The sequence below is a fragment of the Hippocampus zosterae genome, chromosome 18 (assembly GCF_025434085.1).
Source record: "Hippocampus zosterae strain Florida chromosome 18, ASM2543408v3, whole genome shotgun sequence".
NCBI classification, from domain to species: Eukaryota; Metazoa; Chordata; class Actinopteri; order Syngnathiformes; family Syngnathidae; genus Hippocampus; species Hippocampus zosterae.
The window spans coordinates 14,921,437-14,941,908 of NC_067468.1; the positions used below are offsets into that span (position 1 = coordinate 14,921,437).

Consider the following 20,472-nt stretch of genomic DNA (forward strand, 5'->3'; position numbering starts at 1 on the left):
GTTATCTCTAATTCCTAATAATTCCACTGCAGAGTACAGTTAATAGAAGTGAGAACAGTGGGCAAGTCATAATATATGCACACAGACACTGAACACTTAGACATGCACAAAAGCATGCACACACACGCACGTCTGCCTGTGATGTCACATTCTACGTTGCACCGGATCACTGCAGCTCATTTACATGCAGTTAAATAACACAAACAGGTTTAGCCCTGTGCTGATTGAGAGCTCTCTGTTGATCACTGAAGTCACCTCCAACCAAGTAAGTTGTGTGCTTTATGTGGAATGGCTAACGAATACAATTGATGCAATTTTTCTTTGAGTTTCCTATAGGAACAGAAGAAGAAAAAAAAAAAGATGTCCTAAAGCTGTAGCAATAATTATAATTTTCCCCCTTGAGGGGTTATGATGGTTATGGGAATCGATAAAAAGCTGGACTGTTTAACCGCTAGAATTGTACAATTTCAATCGATAATACCCACCGAAAGAAATGCATTTTGTTTTGTTGAGTTGGTGAGAAAAGAAAAAAAAATATGAGTTGCAAAAGAACGGACAGCTATGGTTAAGTGACTCCTGAACATTCTGAACCGATCTTACATAAAGACAAAAAAAAAAGTGATGCTTTACATTTGCGTCAAGTCATAAAATGCCATGACAGGGTGGAAACCTTTTTTTTTTCCAGGTAAATATGACATCACCATCAATCAGCTCGTGTCTTAACAAGGCTGTGCGCAACCATTACATGAGTCTTCCCCAAGGGGACAAATGCCAGGTGACTTACATCTGGATTGATGGAAGCGGAGAGGGGCTCCGCAACAAAACCCGCACCCTGGCCGCTGAACCAAAAAGTTTACAAGGTACTGAAAATATGTTCTTTTAATGACGGTTAATTTTGCCACGCCTTTTTTCTTTTTTTTTTTTTCTTTAAGGGCATTTTAAGTGTTGAGGTTAATCCTGTAATTCAACAATGTTGTTGTGAGAGCGGAGATGGGAAGTGTTTTGATCTTGAATGTGTGCTTGATGGTATGATTCAGCAATGACTTTTTTAATTTGAGTTAACCTTCTGGTGTTACTCTGATTTATGTCTGAATCTGCTTACCGGTAGATATTCCCGAATGGAGCTTCGATGGGTCGAGCACATCTCAATCCGAAGACTCCAATAGCGACATGTACCTCATCCCGGTGTGTATGTTCAGAGATCCGGTGACCCTTGACCCCAACAAACTGGTCCTCTGTGAAGTTCTCAAGTACAACCGCCAGCCTGCAGGTACCCGCTTTCCTTTTTTTTTTTTTTAACCTCATATTTGTGATTCTTCATATGTATGTTGTTGTTGTTTTTTTGTTGTAGAAACAAACCATCGCATAAGCTGTAAGAAAGTTATGGACCAGGTGAAAGAGCACCAGATATGGTTCGGAATTGAACAGGAATACACACTCAATGGAAAAAACGGGCGTCCCTTTGGTTGGCCTGAAGATGGATTCCCTGCACCTCAAGGTCGGTATGTCGATAAGACGGTATTGCAACACGATGAGTGACTTGACAAAAGTTGCCCCCCTCACCCCTATTGTGGCGAACCACCAGGGTGAGTTGCACTTTAATTAAACAGTTCCCCAACAACGCCACACTAGGAATTTCAACCCTGGATTTTTTTTTTTTAAATAAAGTTAATTCACAGCATCCATGTACGCTACTTGACTACAATTCTTAAAAGTAAATCACATGAAAAAGGGAGGTCGGCCCGGTAGTCCATTGGTTAGCACGTCGGCTTCACAGTGCAGAGGTACTGGGTTCGATTCCAGCTCCGGCCTCCCTGTGTGGAGTTTGCATGTTCTCCCCGGGCCTGCGTGGGTTTTCTCCGGGTGCTCCGGTTTCCTCCCACATTCCAAAAACATGCGTGCCAGGCTGATTGGACGCTCTAAATTGTCCCTAGGTGTGAGTGTGGTTGTGAATGGTTGTTTGTTTCTGTGTGCCCTGCGATTGGCTGGCAACCGATTCAGGGTGTCCCCCGCCTACTGCCCGGAGACAGCTGGGATAGGCTCCAGCACCCCCCGCGACCCTAGTGAGGATCAAGCGGCTCGGAAGATGAATGAATGAATGAATGAATGAATGAATGAATGAATGAATGAATGAATGAATGAATGAATGAAAAAGGGGAAGCCATGACACAAAAGCACCGCAATTAGACAGCATCCAGGATGCAGACTAGCATCTCTCTCACAATTATTTGCACTTTTTATTGCTCTGCAGCTGGACTCAAACCGTGACCCTCCTGTTCCAAAGCGCCTTACCCCGTTCACATCATCCTAAGAGCAACGTCGGACATGAAATAATTTTAGTATGGCCCATTTTTTAAGGTCCCTATTACTGCGGAGTGGGCGCAGACAAAGCTATCGGGCGAGACATTGTGGAGTGTCACTACAAGGCGTGTCTCTACGCCGGGATCAAGATCTTTGGAACAAATGCTGAGGTTTTGCCATCTCAGGCAAGTGTTGGAGGAAAACATGATTAGCGTTGCCGTGGTGATTATTTGTCTCCCCATCCCTGGAGAACCTCTTCGCCATTTGAACTTTTTTTCCATCGTCTCGACTCCTAACTTCAGTGGGAGTTCCAGATCGGCCCCTGCGAAGGCATCGACGTGAGTGATCAGCTGTGGGTGGCACGCTTCTTGTTGCACCGTGTATGCGAAGATTTTGGAATTGTTGCAACGCTGGATCCCAAACCTGTCGTGGGGAACTGGAATGGCTCAGGTTGCCACACCAACGTCAGCACCAAGAAGATGAGGCAAGAAGGAGGACTGCAGTAAGTAAACGGTTCTCCCCAAAAATACTGTATCATTAGAAAACATTGGGGCGGCCTGGTAGTCCAGTGGTTAGCACGTCGGCTTCACAGTGCAGAGGTACCGGGTTCGATTCCAGCTCCGGCCTCCCTGTGTGGAGTTTGCATGTTCTCCCCGGGTCTGCGTGGGTTTTCTCCGGGTGCTCCGGTTTCCTCCCACATTCCAAAAACATGCGTGGCAGGCTGATTGAACACTCTAAATTGTCCCTAGGTGTGAGTGTGAGCGTGGATGTTTGTTCGTTTCTGTGTGCCCTGTGATTGGCTGGCAACCAATTCAGGGTGTCCCCCGCCTGCTGCCCGAAGACAGCTGGGATAGGCTCCAGCACCCCCCGTGACCCTAGTGAGGATCAAGCGGCTCGGAAGATGAATGAATGAATGAATAGAAAACATTGTGTGTGTATGTCGGGGGGGGGGGGGGGGGTAGGGGGGTACACTCAGAACAATTAATCCCCCTTTCACTCGTCTACTTTTGACTGACAGATACATTGAACGGGCCATCGAGAAGCTGAGAAAAAGGCACGCGGAGCATATTAAAGTGTACGACCCACACGGCGGTCAGGACAACAGGAGACGTCTCACGGGTCATCACGAGACCTCCAACGTGAAAGAATTCTCATCCGGGATCGCAAACAGAAAGGCCAGCGTCCGCATTCCTCTTCAGGTGGGTCAAGACAAGAAAGGCTACTTTGAGGACCGGCGCCCCGCAGCCAACTGCGACCCGTACGTTGTGACCCAGGCCATCGCAAGCACCTGCCTGCTCGATGTCGATGACGACGATAATGAAATGAAGGGCAAATAGATCAGATGGCGAGATTTAGTCGATTGTGTCTGCTCGGAAGCGTTGTTTCAAATAGGAGTCGGTTTTGAGTGTACGTGAATAAATTAAGTGTTCATGTGTTGTTTGTTTCGAAATCCTCCATAAACACTTTCGTACCCTTACATCGACTTGAATAAAAATAAAATTACGTGTGCACGGGTGGAACGCACACACTGACAATGAGTACATTGGGTTTTTCCACAGCCTTGTCAACTCATGCAAAATCCCAATGATGCACTTGCAGCAGGGGTGTCAAACTCAATTTTTGTCGCGGGCCACTTTACAATTCACATTTTCCCTCGGGGAGACGAAACGAGAGTGAAACTAATTAAGTTCAAATTGTATTCTTCAGATTCAGTTTCTGGTGGCATGTATTTTTTTTTCCTCGCATGTTGACTGTATTTGCCCTCATTTGTTTGTACCAACTAGTCTAAATACATGCTAACATGAACTATTTTTAGTCACCGTATTGCTTGAACGTGACATGTAGATGATTGAGTCCACAGCCGAGGGACTTTAAAAAAAAATTATGCAGCTTCCGTCTTTATAAGGCAGGACACTGTCAAAATCTTGGACACACCCGCTTTCATGTTTTAAATTGATGTTCTACTGTAAAACATCAATTTTTTTACATTACCACTAGGTGGTGGTATTGAGTTTGCACACCATTAACGTAACGCTTGAATCGTGTAAAGTTATGCAACAACGGTCTTAATCCCCGTGGCACCGTTTATCTCGTGTTCGACGTCATGCTTTTCAATATAAAGTAGCTGCTTTTGTTTTGTGTAATCTGTTCTTTTGAGTGTCAAGTCCAGTGCGTCTGTGATGACCGCAAGAGCTTCGTGTGCACTTTGTATTTAAAAAAAAATAATAATAAAAATACTAAAAGCTTGCATCCATAAAATGACTTGCAAATTAAATGCATTCTAAATGACTGCACAACAGTATGTACTGAACAACAGAACTCAAGTAAAAAGGTGTGCATAGTTGGCAACGCAGCAGTCTATTCCAATTCGGAAAGGTTAAAATATTGTTTCTTCTTCCTTTTTGGAATGTTCAGAAAGCAAGGAATAAATAAATAAAAATACCGGTGTCTGCATTTCGCTCAAAAAACTCAAACATTTACCTTAGCCTACAAACCAAAAAGGTTTCGAGTTCTATATTGTATAAAAAAGTTTTTTTTTTTGCATATCCCTCCCAGGGACCATATCTCATCATCCCCTGCTGTTACTCATGCGCTGCCCTGTCAGATTCGACCCTCAATTAACCAGTGAGATGATCATTGTCGTGGCGAAGCTCAGCACCCGGTCGTCATGGTAACGAAAGATGGATTTACCATTCAGCCATATAAGGGATGAGGCCCCGGTTGATTTATGCGAGACAAGAAAGGAAGTGAATAAAGTATGGTATCTTTTTTTTTTAATTATTGGGGTATTATCTTCAAATTGCTGTGGCTCGTATAGTAATATTGACATCCAGGTCAAACATACTGTATTCACTCGTATCATGGGCTACCAGTTTTACACCTGTTGTTCACCACACCAAACTGCTTTCCAGCACTTGTCGCATACTGTGACAGATAAGGACTAAAGCTGAGATGTCATCTCTCAGTCGGTTGGAATGTACTGACCTCTGCCTTACTTTAAGCAGTGGTGACATATATCATAGTGTTGATATCCGTTACCCTTTGGCATATATATCCGACCGCTCTTGGGAGTACTACTTGAGAATGACTCATTAAATCATGAAGCTGCTTGAGTGAACACTTTTACGGGGAAACAAAAGAAGCAGTGTGAGTAGACGTAAAAAGGCATAGCAGATTTCCATGGCTACAAGGAAGTCACTTGCCAACCATTGTGCTTGTCTGTCGTCAGAGCAATAACTGTCATAGGGCCCTTATCTAGAATATGAATTGCCTGGTGGGTTGTTAATAACTGAGATATGTCATGTCTGTGGCTTGACGTGTATGTCAAATCCTCGCTCGTGTTATCAGTCAAAGCGAATCGGGCTTGTGGTTGTTTTATTTTGAAATCGATGTCGGTAACTTCGGTAGTTGCTTATTAATACAGGAAGTGCAGAAAACAACAACATAAAGTGCACAGCAACTGACAGTTCTGATTAAAAAGGTCATTTGAGTTCAGGATTTATTCGAGTTTGTTCTACCGCATGTTGTTCATTTTTTTAAAAAAGTATAGTATGTAAATGAGCTCCACTCTGAATGTAACGTGTTTTAATAAGTAAACAACGGAACTGAGATTGATACCTCTCCTTTTACCAGAACCTTCCAAGTCAGTCAAATATTTGTTGTTATCATGGCTAGGCAACGAAGACTCCTGGAGTTGCTTTTCTCGTTTTATCAGATTAAAATGTTGACAGTTACTTGTAGGCAGAGGAGGTTGGCTGCTCATGTGTTGGCTGAGAACTTTATTTGAGGCGGTGTGCAAGGCACCCCCCCCCCCTTTTTTCCCCTGTTCTCTCTGCTTGTCTACTACGTTCCAAGGATCAGTTTGTCAAGGATACAGAGTGAGCGTTGATGCGGGTCAACCGCGAACAATCGTGCATTTATATGATCTTGACAGTCAGATAAGTGAGTTTGTCCCTCCCATGACTGCCAACGCACCGTTGGATGACGTCAATTCTCCTCGCGGCAGCAGGTGAGAGTCAAAGCATCGCGTCTCCCCTTAAAGAGAACGAGTGTCGGATCGTAGTCATGGGAAAGCTACAAGAATTTGACATCACGTTCGCCAACAACAAAGTGGTTTACAGTCCCGGAGAGTCGATCGGCGGAGCTGTCAAAATTCGAATCAGCAACTCGCTGCAGTACAAAGGTAATAATGTCTGCTCGAAAGGGGGACAGGGGAGTGTTGGTCCGGCGAAGCGCTCGGGGACACACGAACGTGGGCAAAGTTTTTCGGTTGCTCGTCAATCGTGCTGTCGCGACCATGCGTTTAAAATGCCTGTGCATATTTTTTACTCCGTTGTAGTTGTTGACTCGGTGGTGTTTAGTTATCAAGACACGTGAAAGCCACATCCTTTACTACATCCTGCTTGATACACGCTTGAATTTGTCTGGTTGTAGATGAACAGTTGCAAATTGAATAGCGGGTGCTTGCGGACGCATCGTGCGATGCATCAAACGCGTTTGTAGAAGATCGGGGTGTGCATTTCAAATGTTTTTTTCTGACAGAAATGGGAAATAGAGAATTCAGGCATCTGGAAATAACAGATGAGCAAAGTGCAGGGTCTCACTAGTTGCCCTGGAAATGAACAATGTGTCCATTGTATGGCAATGATCCTTTGGGGAGTCTTCTGTGTTAATTGACGACATGCTTTCAACTCTATTATACTTTGGCGGTCATTTGTCGGCAAACAAAAAGCTGAAAAGTATCTTGCCATTCACGCAAATGCTTAAAAAAGGACGTGTCTCGGCGAAATTGTGCAAGTGTGTGCGCGCATCTCACGAATGTTCTTTCTTCGGGTGCGTTCAATGTCGCAAATGGTCGAAAAGACGTTCGCCGACAATATTAAGAGTCTAACATCTTTTTGTGACGTCATAATAAGAACCCGAACATGTTCATCGTTTCTTTTTGCAACAAGAAAAATAGTTTGCGACCATTAGAACTGTTTGCGAATGTCTGGCGAACGGTCTTTGCAATGTTTTGCAAACTTGAACAAACCCCAACGAAAAAATAAACAGAACAGAAGCCATGCAACTTGATGACTATACGAGCAAATAAATTGTATGTATAAAGTAATTTGTGGAGTTATATCAAAATATTGCGCAAGTCCCGAAGAACAGTCATTGATCGTGGCGTGGTTCACATGGCTGACTTTAATGCCCCCAATGTGGGATCAATTTCCTCAATGTGGGATCAATTTCCTCTGAATAGTCAATATGTGCGAATGTGAGTGTCAACATCTGTCTTTCTTCATTTGGCTCATGACTAATACTGAGTGTAGTCTGCTTGCCCTGCCAATCAACTGGAAGACGGCTGGGGGTCCTCGCGAAGTAAGTTACCTTCCCATGATTTTCCGTTCTTTCCCGTGTTGAATTCTGAAGTTGTGCAATTTGAGGTTCACTTTTTCAATTGAACTGCCGCAATAAAGAAAATCTTCCCGACGGCATTCTAATTTGAGATTCACCTGTAGTTTGTATTTAGTAGCCTTCTAATCCTGCAGTCCTTCTGACCCGTTTGCCACGTTGCACTCCCATTTCAGGCTTTCAGAATTAATGCGCTGTAATTGCCGAGCTTGCAGTTTGCTTTCGGTGGCGTGCTCCTCTTCAGCATAACTGCTGATTATTCAATCACTGAGAATGCTTGACTCACGCTGAGCCAGGAATGTCTGTATCCCCCGTCGAATCCTTTACGATTGGATTGCACTATTAAATTAGCTGCTGTTGGTTTGTTGGGTGACCCCGGACAGTTATGGACATCGGTGCAATCATACTTTTCTTCCCTTGCTTGACCAAGGTTGAAAGATAGATGGAATTAGACCATTAATGTGCACAAAGAGGGGGCAAGCCCTCATGACAATAAAGCTCCGAGCATCATTTGCAGGCTCGAGACGGTTCAGAGGTGAAGGTGGACTGTGAACGTATGTTTCAGTGTCTCCGCTGTGCTGCACTGTCCTTTGTGCTTTTGTGTGTGAAACACACTCAGTTTTTTTGAGACCAAATTTAACTGCCTCACTGTATTATTAATGATAACGCCATTAGAGAGTACGTATTTCTATTGATCGTCTTCCCTTCAAAGTCGTTGAAGTGGATTCATAAGAAAGCGTTATTCATGACAAGTTGAACATGGCCTGTCGTCGTGTTAGCTTAGCCTCCAACGGTACCTGACACCTTTAAAATAAGGCCGGTATCAGTCCGATACAGATGCGCAATCTGGTTGCTCGCCAACCGTGGAGAAATTCGGAACAGTGAAATTATTCATCTTATCGACAAAGTGGAGCGCTTGTTTCATGAAATATTTAAATAGTGTGGAAGACAATGTGCGGATTACATACGACATGGTTGTTTTTATGATGTCACTTTTTCAGGGATAAACAAACCTTATCTCAGCATGCAAACACGCAAGGATTTGTTTGTGTGCTTGTTTGTGTGTGTTGTGCATGTCGATGTGTTTGGCTGTAAATCCTCTATCAATCTAATCTGACCGCATGGCAAAGAAAATGAGAACAAATTATGGGTTGCCAGCCTTTGGGGAGTTTTCCGGAGGATTTTTGTTTTGAGAAAAAAACAAAAATAAAATCTGTGAAGAGCTCGATGGCACATGTACCACATTCTTAAAGATAATGGACCGTTCGTTGTTTGCGTGATGGCAGTTGAAGCTTCTTTTGTTATGTATGCAAAACACCATATCAGCCCTTTGAATCAAAATCACTGCCTATGAGCAACGAAAAGTTGACCAACAGAATCCGCATCAAAGGCACTGTAGTTAAGGTCGTTGCATCCTATAAATTCACCAATATATGGCACTAAATTCGACACTTTATCTGTAATGACATTTGTAAAGGCATTCATTGGATTACTCTTGTCTGCCTGTGATGACTTGTGTGCTCTCTGCATTTTGGAAAACATTTTATTGCTCGTTTTGTGTTTTTATTTTTTTTTATCCATCGTTAACTCTGGACTTTCCCTACAAAGGTTTTATCATTCAGTCAGTGTGCATTTTGATGAGCACGTGGCGAAGATAACATCAGTGGTGCAAAACAGGCGCAAACTTTCAACAGGGAAATATGCCCTGAAGGATGGAATTCCTGCATTGGGTGATCAACAAGAAGAGCTCAACAAGCGCAGGCTGGTCGATCCGCCCTTAGAAAATGTTGCTCGCTAAAAGTGAGTCGAATGGCCGGGTTTTTGGAAATTTAAGAATGATCCTGTCATGGAATTTCATGAGGCCGCAGTCAGGTTGGGCTGGATGTGGAAATGCTCCCGGTGATTTTCATTTTGGTCCTTCGAGCCGCAATCGTCACCAATTAGATCTGACTAGATTCCACCCATTCTAGTCAAGTTTTCAACTGCCATCTAGACAGTTGACGACATCCCCTCTCTCTGTAGCACCGGGATTGTTGTCTCAGCTTGCGTACACTCTCACTGAACCATAAAGAGGATTTGGATGAACTCCAATGTGTTGGTAACAAATCCAGCCGGCTGCTGAGTCAGAGCATGTTGGACACATTACATCCTGAGCACTGCTGAAAGACATTCTCCCCTGTGGCCCCCGAGTGGACGTTCATGTGTTGAGCCTATTCCACTTTAAGATGCGCTAACCTCACTGTTGTGCGGCTGAATTATTTGCGCATTGAAAGGGTATGTGGGACCGCCTCTTCACTTGGTCCTTTTTATCTTTCATGCTCGGAATCATGCAGTTCAGTCGCTAATAAGTAGCCGGCAGCCGCCGGATGAAAGCAACAATCAGTCGTGTCACCGGTCACATTTGCAAAGGAGCGATGATGCTAACGGCATATGTAGAGGATCACAACTGCAGTATTATTATGGTGACATAATGAAGTGTATTTATTATTCCTGATCAGTCCTTTTTTTTTTTTTTTAGTAGTTCACTTGCGTTATTTTATTTGATGTACATAACACAGTTTGAAATTCATAAAAAAACAAAGCGTTAAATTACAGTATAATTATCTTTATTGTCAGTACCAGTGCTTTAAAAGTGGCAATTTAAAAAGCAATGAAAAAAAAAAATGGTTGGCGGCCCGCAAACAGCACGTGCATGTCTCAACTGATCCGTGACACAAAAAAAGTTTGGGCACCACTGGCTTAGGCTTCATACAAACTGAGCTAACCAGTTCCGAGATCAAACACTGATCGTTCATGTGATGTTTACACTGGAAATACAGTTGAATGGCGAGTGCGGGAATTTGAGAAGCTCAAGTCTCCATTCATTGACTTGCACTCTTGCGCACTTTGCTTTTTCAGCCTCAAAACATGTTAAATTATAAATATTTAAATACCGTTACTGAGAAACAAATCAGAATATCTGTGTGTGGTGTATTGTTACGGCCTTTTTTATTTTTCCAAAACAGACTTGTTCTCCTTTTTTTTCTTTTTTTACTCGTCTTCAATGGTTACTCACTGATTTTACAGATACAGTCGATCCTCTTTCTTTGGGTGGATACTCAACCAAATGTGTCATCCTTTGTCATGGCCCCTCTGGCTCCACGAATCTGTCGAGACACTGCCCCGCTGTTTTTTCGGTCCACAGACGGTCTGTTGAAATCCCCCAAGGCAAGGAAATCTTTAGTTTCTTCAAACTTTTAGTAGAATGAATAACTTTCGAATAAAGACAGCTACTGTATTGTATTCAAATCAATGCCGACACACACATACAGTGTTCATGTATGTATGCATGTTTGTATGTATGTCTGTCATCATTAGAAGACTCAGCTGTGTTTCGTGCTTTTTGTCAGAGCCTCTCCCTCCCTGAAGTTGCGCCAACAATCTAGCGAGGCCATCTGGCCTCCTCGTGCGTTTCCGCGTTCATTACGCAACGCCGGTGTAATTCAAAGGTGCTTCGACGGAATGCTTGGTCAGTTGCTCTCTGTTGCGTAGGATTTTTCCCAAATACTTGGTGACGTTTTGCACAACCTCAACTCATGCAAGTGTGTCGAACCAGAGTCGATGCGCTACAATTGGCAACACGCAACAGAAACAAAATCATTGTAGCACACAAATGTCATTTTGTACACGTGTTTATGAAACGACTGACAATATTTACTCATCTTCTTGAAAATAAATGATGTCATGTTTCCCTGCATTCATATAAGATGCACTTTCTACCTTTTCTTTCACTGCATTTTTTTATACTCAGGCTCAGGGGCTAAGGACTGAGGTTGAAATAAATATTTGTAATTGGCTTTTCATACTGCTGCGTGGCTGCCTCTTTGTTTTATTCTGTGGCTGGCGTTCGCGTGTGTGTGTTTTGAGAGATGGTTTTCATATCCTCCCAGACTCGAGAGGTCGACGAGAGATGACACAGAGGGCCTGTGATCCCGCTGCAGACGTACTCTCGAACCTAACACTTGCAGATGCGATCGCCTTTATTAACGCTGCTCCCCATGACCCGCCACCGACTGTGATCGGCCGATTTTTGTTTGAAACGGTGTCCTGTTTTTGTCTAATCAACGGATGGAAATGTGAATAGAATGATTGAAAAAATAATAATTTATTTATTTATTTATAATAATAATAATAATAAATAATTTATTTAATGGGGCGGCCCGGTAGTCCAGTGGTTAGCACGTCGGCTTCACAGTGCAGAGGTACGGGGTTCGATTCCAGCTCCGGCCTCCCTGTGTGGAGTTTGCATGTTCTCCCCAGGCCTGCGTGGGTTTTCTCCGGGTGCTCCGGTTTCCTCCCACATTCCAAAAAACATGCGTGGCAGGCTGATTGGACGCTCTAAATTGTCCCTAGTTGTGAGTGTGAGTGCGAATGGTTGTTCGTCTATGTGTGCCCTGCGATTGGCTGGCAACCGATTCAGGGTGTCCCCCGCCTACTGCCCGGAGACAGCTGGGATAGGCTCCGGCACCCACCGCGACCCTAGTGAGGATCAAGCGGTTAGGAAGATGAATGAATGAATGAATGAATTTATTTAATTTATAGCTCAAACATGTGCTGGGTATCGGCAGGCCCTTTATTTATTTTTGGGTTACTTCCTTATTACGTGTCTTTTATTAATCACGGAAATTAGAAGTTTGATCTCAAGTCACAACTTTTCCTTTTTTTATTTTTTTCCGCGTTTGCTCTGCACTGGGCGTCCCGGTAGTCCAGTGGTTAGCACGCCGGCTTCACAGTGCAGAGGTACTGGGTTCGATTCCAGCTCCGGCCTCCCTGTGTGGAGTTTGCATGTTCTCCCCGGGCCTGCGTGGGTTTTCTCCGGGTGCTCCGGTTTCCTCCCACATTCCTCTTATTGTTTTTTTTTTATAGCCATCAAGGTGACCTGTCAGGGCTCGTGCGGGATCTCCAACAAAGTGAACGACACCTCGTGGACTATTGAGGAGCAGTACTTCAACAGCACTTTGTCTGTTGCTGACAAAGGTGATTTAATTCATCTGTCTCGCCCTGTTGTTTGCGCAGCCATCGTTGGAATTATTCTAAATTTCGGTGAATCCAGCATGCGCAACGTGGTGCCAAGGTTACTGAGTGTTTAATGTTTATTCAAACGGTAATAATTGTTTCAGAAAAAATAAATCTATGGTTGTGTAATTGTAGTTGTTGTGGTAGTTACAGGCATATAGGTTAAAAAAAAAGAAACTTTACATTTGTAAATTCATGAGAATGGGAGCAATAGTCCCACCTAATTAAACCCCTTAGTTCACTCCTAACAGAGCAGGACATAAATAATGCATGAAACAGTCTCTCCGTCCTCCCCCTTATCACTGCCTCTTTTTTTTTTCCCCCGTATCTCAATCTCGTTCGAAAATGGCCTGCTTCGCCCCAAGGACTAAGCAACCTAAGCAGAGGGAGAGACAAGTGAGGTGAATAATTAGCACACAGATGCCACCGCTATGTTCTCTTAAACAGACAAAAAACAAAAAAGAAATCCAAAGTGTACAAAGGGATGAATCACGTGAAGACGAACTGACGAATTGTGTACTGGAGCCACGCTTGTGTAGCGACCAGATAACAATGAATTGAAAAAAAAAAAAAGAATACATTAAGCTTCCGATTCCCTGATGTCATCAGCCTGGAGAAAGTAGTTCTAGAAAAGGCGTCATAAGTTTAAACGTGAACAAATCCATCCATCGCTGTGCATAGGTTGATGAATCAGAATACATTCGAAATGACAGCGATTGCCCACAGCACCCTAATTTGATAGCTACCCCCCCCCCCCCCCCCACAAACACACACACACACCTTGACATCGCGTAGACATTATATTCATGAAGAGTCACTTTCAAATGAATGCGCTCATTCTGTGGGTCGATGGCTGCTCCCCCACCCCCCCTCACCCCCCTCCCTCATCATTGATTAACTTTGCTGAAAAATGCTTTGCCCACCGCCCGTTTTTGCCATTACTCATGGTGCTATTAATCCTCCCATGTTGGCAAGTTTCAGTTGATAGTGAGTCACTTCAAACAACATTCATCGTTCATCCGTCTTTTGCGCAACATAACCTCTCTTATCGGTGAAACGCACTCCCACGGGGAAAAGGGGCGTGGCACCAGCTGGATGTCCAATGTTTGCATGTGGCTACAATCGAGTACTTACACTTGTGCTTACCTCAGTGCAAGTGAATGGTTTTCCCCTTTTTTTTTTTTTTTGCGTTTGCTCTGCACTGGGCGGCCCGGTAGTCCAGTGGTTAGCACGCCGGCTTCACAGTGCAGAGGTACCGGGTTCGATTCCAGCTCCGGCCTCCCTGTGTGGAGTTTGCATGTTCTCCCCGGGCCTGCGTGGGTTTTCTCCGGGTGCTCCGGTTTCCTCCCACATTCCAAAAACATGTGTGGCAGGCTGATTGAACACTCTAAATTGTCCCTAGGTGTGAGTGTGAGTGCGAATGGTTGTTCGTCTCTGTGTGCCCTGTGATTGGCTGGCAACCGATTCAGGGTGTCCCCCGCCTACTGCCCGGAGACAGCTGGGATAGGCTCCAGCACCCCCCGCGACCCTAGTGAGGATCAAGCGGCTCGGAAGATGAATGAATGAATGAATGCTCTGCACTGTAAGTGATCAATTGTTTGTTTTTTGTTTTGTTTTTTTTCCCCCACAGGAAGTCTGACAGCAGGCGAACACAATTTCCCTTTCCAGTTTCTCATCCCAGGTGTGAACTTTCTTTCAACGGCCTGTTTAATTTTTTTTCTTTATTTGCGGCGCGACGTTGCTCCTTCAATTGTTGTATGGGCTTTTATTAGACATCCAGTACGATCGATAACACGGCGCACTATGACACGAAGCAGATCCCGAAATCAGCGCGCTTAGAATGAAGTTTGCTATCTCTCACACGCACACTTTGCGTGGGCTAAGACACAAGAGGTTTGGTGTATTTTTAGTCCCTCTCCTGCTGCGCACTGTTGGATTAATTGGTCGTCATGCGCCCCTTGCTTTTCCTCGCCCCCTCTCATGCTCTCTGACAGTAAGAATTTATAATTAGTAATATATATATATATTAATAATTAGTAATATATATATATATATATATATATATAAGTAATAGCTACCCCGCTAGCGTACGGGGGAGCTAGCGGGTGATTCTTCAAAAGTGTCGAGGTGAACTAAACCCCGGCGTCAAGCTTTGTCCCTTTCTATATTCGCGCACGATATTTGGTAGATGACATTGAGGCGTCGTTATCAGAACGCTTGACCCCAAATCAATCGACCTGTTATTTGGATGCAAATGCGATACGATGAGTCTCCGCGTGTAGCATCTCTCCAGGTGGATTTTAGTCTGCTGCTTTCGATGCCTCTGCTGCCAGGCTCTCTGCACGATGCCTGCAGCCACCTGCCTCTCCTGGTTCACGCTTATTGACATCAGCAGCAGACTTATCCCCGGAGAAACTTCCCAGCGAGGAGCAGGCTAGAAGGAATACAATAGCAGGCAACGGCTGCGGCTCTTATTCCAAATCTTCCCCCTGTGTAGATTTTACCAAGACTGTATTTATTTTAGGCGGCCCGGTAGTCCAGTGGTTAGCACGTCGGATTCACAGTGCAGAGGTACCGGGTTCGATTCCAGCTCCGGCCTCCCTGTGTGGAGTTTGCATGTTCTCCCCGGGCCTGCGTGGGTTTTCTCCGGGTGCTCCGGTTTCCTCCCACATTCCAAAGACATGCGTGGCAGGCTGATTGGACGCTCTAAATTGTCCCTAGGTGTGAGTGTGAGTGCGAATGGTTGTTCGTTTCTGTGTGCCCTGCGATTGGCTGGCAACCGATTCAGGGTGTTCCCCGCCTACTGCCCGGAGACAGCTGGGATAGGCTCCAGCACCCCCCGCCACCCTAGTGAGGATCAAGCGGTTAGGAAGATGAATGACTGAATGTATTTATTTTACACCCTCAAGTTCTTTCCTCCTGCGTCCTTCAATATTCTTGTCTCGAGTCCCCAAAATGCGGTTGAGACAAAACACGACAAGTGCGTTTTAGGCATTCAAATTCCTTTCTCCTGACATTCCATCAGCCGCAGCGCCAACTTCTTTCGAAGGACCGTTTGGAAAGATTATTTACCGTGTGAAGGCTGCCATTGACACGCCACGCTTTGCCAAGGACTACAAAGCCCAGAGGCCCTTCTACCTCCTCAACCTGCTCAACCTCAATGAGGTGCCGAACATTGACGTAAGTGCAGATCTTAATTGATCAAACATTAACCTTTTAGCCGTGTTAAAGCCTTATTTGATTTCACATCTTAGGCAGATAGATCAGCGCAGCCCAGCGGCGCATTGTTAGCATGTAACGTGTCACTTTCTGACTATCATCGCCATTCAATGATAGCGATCATCGTTTTCCTCAATTCATATCTTTCAATATGACTGATTAAGCATTCCACATAATTCCACACGCTTTCATTTTTTTTTTCTTGAGAAATCGCGACGGTCGTTCAACTTGCTTCCCCCCCGTCTCCTCCCTTTAGCACCTGAGCTACGCTGTGACCACGAAGAAATTTAACTACCTTCTGGTGAAGTCCGGGACCCTTATGTTGAAAGCTCGCAGTGACCTCAGAGGCTATATCCCCGGTCAGGTGATCAAGTTAGCCGCTGAGATCCACAACAAGTCCGGAAAAGACACGGGATGTGTACTGGCGAGTCTCATACAGGTAAAGCCTGAAAGCTACTCAAAATGTCATTAGCGGAAGGCAAAATGGTTCGCAATTTATGTTTCCGTGTCTTTGTTGAATCGTATCTTACCCAGAAAGTGACTTATAAGACCAAGCGGCACGTGTTTGACCTGCGAACCATCGCGGAGGTGGAGGGAGCCGGCGTGAAGGCAGGAAAACACGCAGAGTGGAGAGAACAGATCATTGTCCCGCCTCTTCCTCAGTCGGCGCTAACGGGCTGCAGCCTCATTGACGTTGACTATTTCATTCAGGTTCGTGGGACTGTTTGTTTTGCGTTTGCTCCAGTTGTGAGAGTATCTTGACATTTCCCCAGGTGCTCGTTTTACTTTGTGCCCGGGAATGAAATGCATGAAAATGTTGTTGGTCAAAAAGGTGGCGAGTATTTGCTTTGTGGCTAAATTTCTGCAACTTTTTATGATAGTATGAGACGTTTTCCAGACGTGTCGATAATCGGTATGCAATACTTTTCCATTTAGAGCTTTCATTTGATTAAGAGACGTGAACTGTGGGATGAATATACTCAGGACTGTCACTTTTTTGGCATCATTCAATCGATAAGAATATTAAAATTGCACAATTTACAAACTAGGACCTGAATGCAGTTGCCATATTGTGCCCTGTATTTTTTTTTTTTTTTTTTTTGCTGTCTGCTGTCTCCCACTGAGCGGCCAAGGTTTGCGAGTGATTGCGAAAGTAGTAGCGACTGTTGATTTTTACTTCAGGCTTCGTTCAAGGTTCGCTCTAAACACTTTCTGCTGACTAGTCAATAAAATCTATTTCAGAAGCCATCGATTGATTATGCAGCTGCAATGAAAAATTATAGACGGTCATTTTTGGTGATTGCAGGTAGCACTCAAATCTCCGGATGCGGTTGTCACCCTGCCCATCTACATCGGCAACATCGCGGTGAACTTGTCGCCGATAAGGACTGCACCTTCTAGTCCAGATCATTGCGGCTTGGCAGACGACCCCCACGCAGCAGGGGTGACACCCAGCGCCCCACCGGCTGAGGACGATGAAGAGCTGTGCGCCGGCGTTGCCGCCAGCGAAGAGATCCCCACCAAGAGTCATTCTCAGCAAGATCCCTCCGGTCAACCCGTCACCATGTCCCCGAGCGCTTTTAGCCACGCCCCCAGTTCAGTGCCGCTACCCGGCCGCAGGCAGCCCAACGCTTCTGCCCCCTTGTTCTGTGTCTCAACCGGAACCACCATACCTTTCTTCACCGACGGAAACCCCACACCTGTGCCCACTTCCTCTTCTCTCATCTTGCCTCCGGAGTACAGCAGTTGGGACTATCCCCATGGTAAGTGCGATACGTGCTCGGAAATGTTTGCTTGTTTGTTTTGTGTACATTTCAATTTCTTCTAAGCACCCCAAAAAAAAAAGAAATATGAATAGAATTATTCATTCATTTCATTCATCTTCCGTACCGCTTGATCCTCACTAGGGTCGCGGGGGGTGCTGGAGCCCATCCCAGCCGTCTTCGGGCAGTAGGCGGGGGACACCCTGAATCGGTTGCCAGCCAATCACAGGGCACACAGAGACGAACAACCATCCGCACTCACACTCGCACTTAGGGACAATTTAGAGTGTTCAATCAGCCTGCCACGCATGTTTTTGGAATGTGGGAGGAAACCGGAGCACCCGGAGAAAACCCACGCAGGCCCGGGGAGAACATGCAAACTCCACACAGGGAGGCCGGAGCTGGAATCGAACCCGGTACCTCTGCACTGTGAAGCCTACGTGCTAACCACTGGACTACCGGGCCGCCCTGAATAGAATTAGTTAGCCCATGCATTATATTTCATTGGAATCAAGTGTGAGAATGCAACTAACCCCAGAGCGAGACTTTTTGTGTATAACAAAAATGCAAAGTTGTTGTTGCTGACAGTATTCAGCTTTCAGTATCGGTGTTTCAAATGTCCTTTCGTGCATTTTAACTATGTAGCTTTTTTCAAGGTCTCTGAAAGACTCATGAAAGTAAATTCATATGTCTCCCTATCTGGTTTAAGTCTGTGTCACAGAGCCTCCCACCCACTTATGAAGAAAGATGCAGCAGCACCGGCTTCAGTTTAAAAAAAAAAAAAGACCACAGAACAAAAAGCGGGCGATGAAGTAACTTCTGGAAAGGAATCATGAAATGAATGCAACATGACATCCTCTTCTGTTTATATCTCCGTGTGCCAGAACCTCCACCCAGTTACGAAGAAAGCTGCAGTAGCACCAACTTCAATTTAACCAGCGGACGATAGAAAAAGCAGCGGACAAAGAACCGCCCACAGCTCGGCTTCATGGAAATTCACTGTGAAAACGGGACCAACTCCAAATCACCAAAGATGTCCTCTACAAATAAAAAGGGATGGTGTCTGATTGTAAATAGAATATGTCCCATGAAAAGGCCTCATCTTACACCCACAAAGGAATTTGTCCTGGATACGGACGAAGTGCTGACAATGGATTATGTTCATAGCCCCAATTGCGGAGATAATCACAACATCAGAAGGACAAATAATTTGACCTACTGCAGATTATATGGCAGACTTGGACTAAGCCGCAGTGGATGAGCCTGACACGGATGACGCTAGAGGAGACCTGCCCTCATCGCTGGCGGATGAGCATGGAAATGAGCTCCAAGACAGAAAGGCCAGCTGAGGATGGCGTTCAACCGGAAGCCGCAAAAAAGGCTTTGAACACCGCTTCTCTTTCTGACAAATGCTGTGTGCCTTGGGTGGTGCTGTGAGCGTATGTTGCCCTCGGGCAAGTATTATTAGCCATTTCTTTGTCTGTGTTCTAGGCCAGGGCAAATTGTAGCAGAACGGCCGAACACGCGGTCTGTGGTGCAAAGGAGTAAAAATACGGAAAGAAAACGAGCAGACGGAAGATGGCTGCTCTAGAGACCTGTGCTAAATAACGTGCATCCCATACTGCAAGTCAGATGTGAGCAATTCATTTTTTGAAGGAGCCATGCAACTCAATTACGTTCAATAAAAAAAACACGTCTTTTTATTCACGCATCCATTTTCTGTCCTTGGATCATCTTTTGCATTTGTAATATTCACGCATGAAACCTGTTTCCTGTGCATGGTGGCAGGACGTAGCCTTAAAGATATGGTGACAAGTTTGTTTTCACTTCCATAAGTTTGTTTTCATTTCCATTTATTTATCTTGTCATCACTCTGACAGCATGACATGCAGCAATGTCATTTCTGCCATGACGCCAATTTTCGTGAACTTGTTTCACATGGACTTTGGGAGAGAGAGCTGCAGACCTGCTCATCTGAATGTATCGACTGCATTGTTATTTTTATTTACAATTTCGTCAAGTGTGAATTCAGACACAAATCCCAGTTTTATTTTATGATTTTAGCAGGTATTGTTGCCATCTGCAAGTGCTCTACTCTTCTGGGTCTCGTCATACACTGTTGGAGCATTTAATGGTGTTACTTGCTCTCCATCAGGGAGTAGGTCAAGAGCTGCTTCTGTAGCTTATATGTGGACTATGACAAACACACTTCATGTATACCATTGTTGCTTTAAAGGTGCAAAGCAGAAACAACAGACTTACACCTGCTGGAATTACTGCAGAAAATGTGTGCAATTCTCACCATTGCCAAGAGGAGCATCAGTTTGTTCATCTGAAAGGATTTTGCATTGTCTGCAACATCCTTGGTTCTCCCTTTTTTTGGGCCAAAGAGTACAGTATCTTAATGATTAAGCCCCGCCACAAAATCCCTTTTCTCAGTTTTTATACTCATTCTTTCTCACATTTTGAGAAGTGGTATCTGAGTTTGTTTATACGATACTTGTTTACAGGTGCAGTATGGAGATACCAATACAGGAGTAGCACCTTAAATGTAATATGTCAACTGTGTACAATAGAACAATAAAGTAATATGACTTGCTTGGTCAATTTGTGAACGCCGCCTTCAAAGATTTGAAGTGTTTCCAAAACACTTAGCATTTCTTGTTCTCATTCAAAAATTGATGCCCATTATTATTGAGATGCATGTTCAAACTGCTGCCATTAAAATTGATCGAGA

General features: G+C 44.6%; 2 protein-coding genes across 3 annotated transcripts; both read left to right on the forward strand.

Moving 5' to 3' along the window:
• The first annotated feature begins 124 nt into the window (after nucleotides 1–124).
• Nucleotides 125–3,842, forward strand: LOC127591174 (glutamine synthetase-like). Its single transcript, XM_052051032.1, has 7 exons — nucleotides 125–265; nucleotides 686–860; nucleotides 1,109–1,270; nucleotides 1,352–1,498; nucleotides 2,359–2,481; nucleotides 2,599–2,803; nucleotides 3,320–3,842. Exons 1-7 carry the CDS (start codon nucleotides 185–187, stop codon nucleotides 3,636–3,638), a joined length of 1,212 nt encoding a protein of 403 aa, XP_051906992.1. The 5' UTR covers nucleotides 125–184; the 3' UTR covers nucleotides 3,639–3,842.
• A 2,137-nt stretch (nucleotides 3,843–5,979) lies between these two features.
• arrdc1b (arrestin domain containing 1b) lies at nucleotides 5,980–20,342 on the forward strand. Of its 2 annotated transcripts, none has more exons than XM_052051030.1 (8): nucleotides 5,980–6,310; nucleotides 12,604–12,714; nucleotides 14,384–14,434; nucleotides 15,779–15,933; nucleotides 16,229–16,411; nucleotides 16,507–16,683; nucleotides 17,279–17,735; nucleotides 18,620–20,342. In XM_052051030.1, the coding sequence occupies exons 1-8, from the start codon at nucleotides 6,283–6,285 to the stop codon at nucleotides 18,682–18,684; spliced, it is 1,227 nt and encodes a 408-aa protein (XP_051906990.1). In that variant the 5' UTR covers nucleotides 5,980–6,282; the 3' UTR covers nucleotides 18,685–20,342. The 2 variants fall into 2 exon arrangements, with proteins under 2 accessions (XP_051906990.1, XP_051906989.1); XM_052051029.1 differs by having other exon boundaries at nucleotides 6,126–6,484.
• Nucleotides 20,343–20,472: the final 130 nt, after the last annotated feature.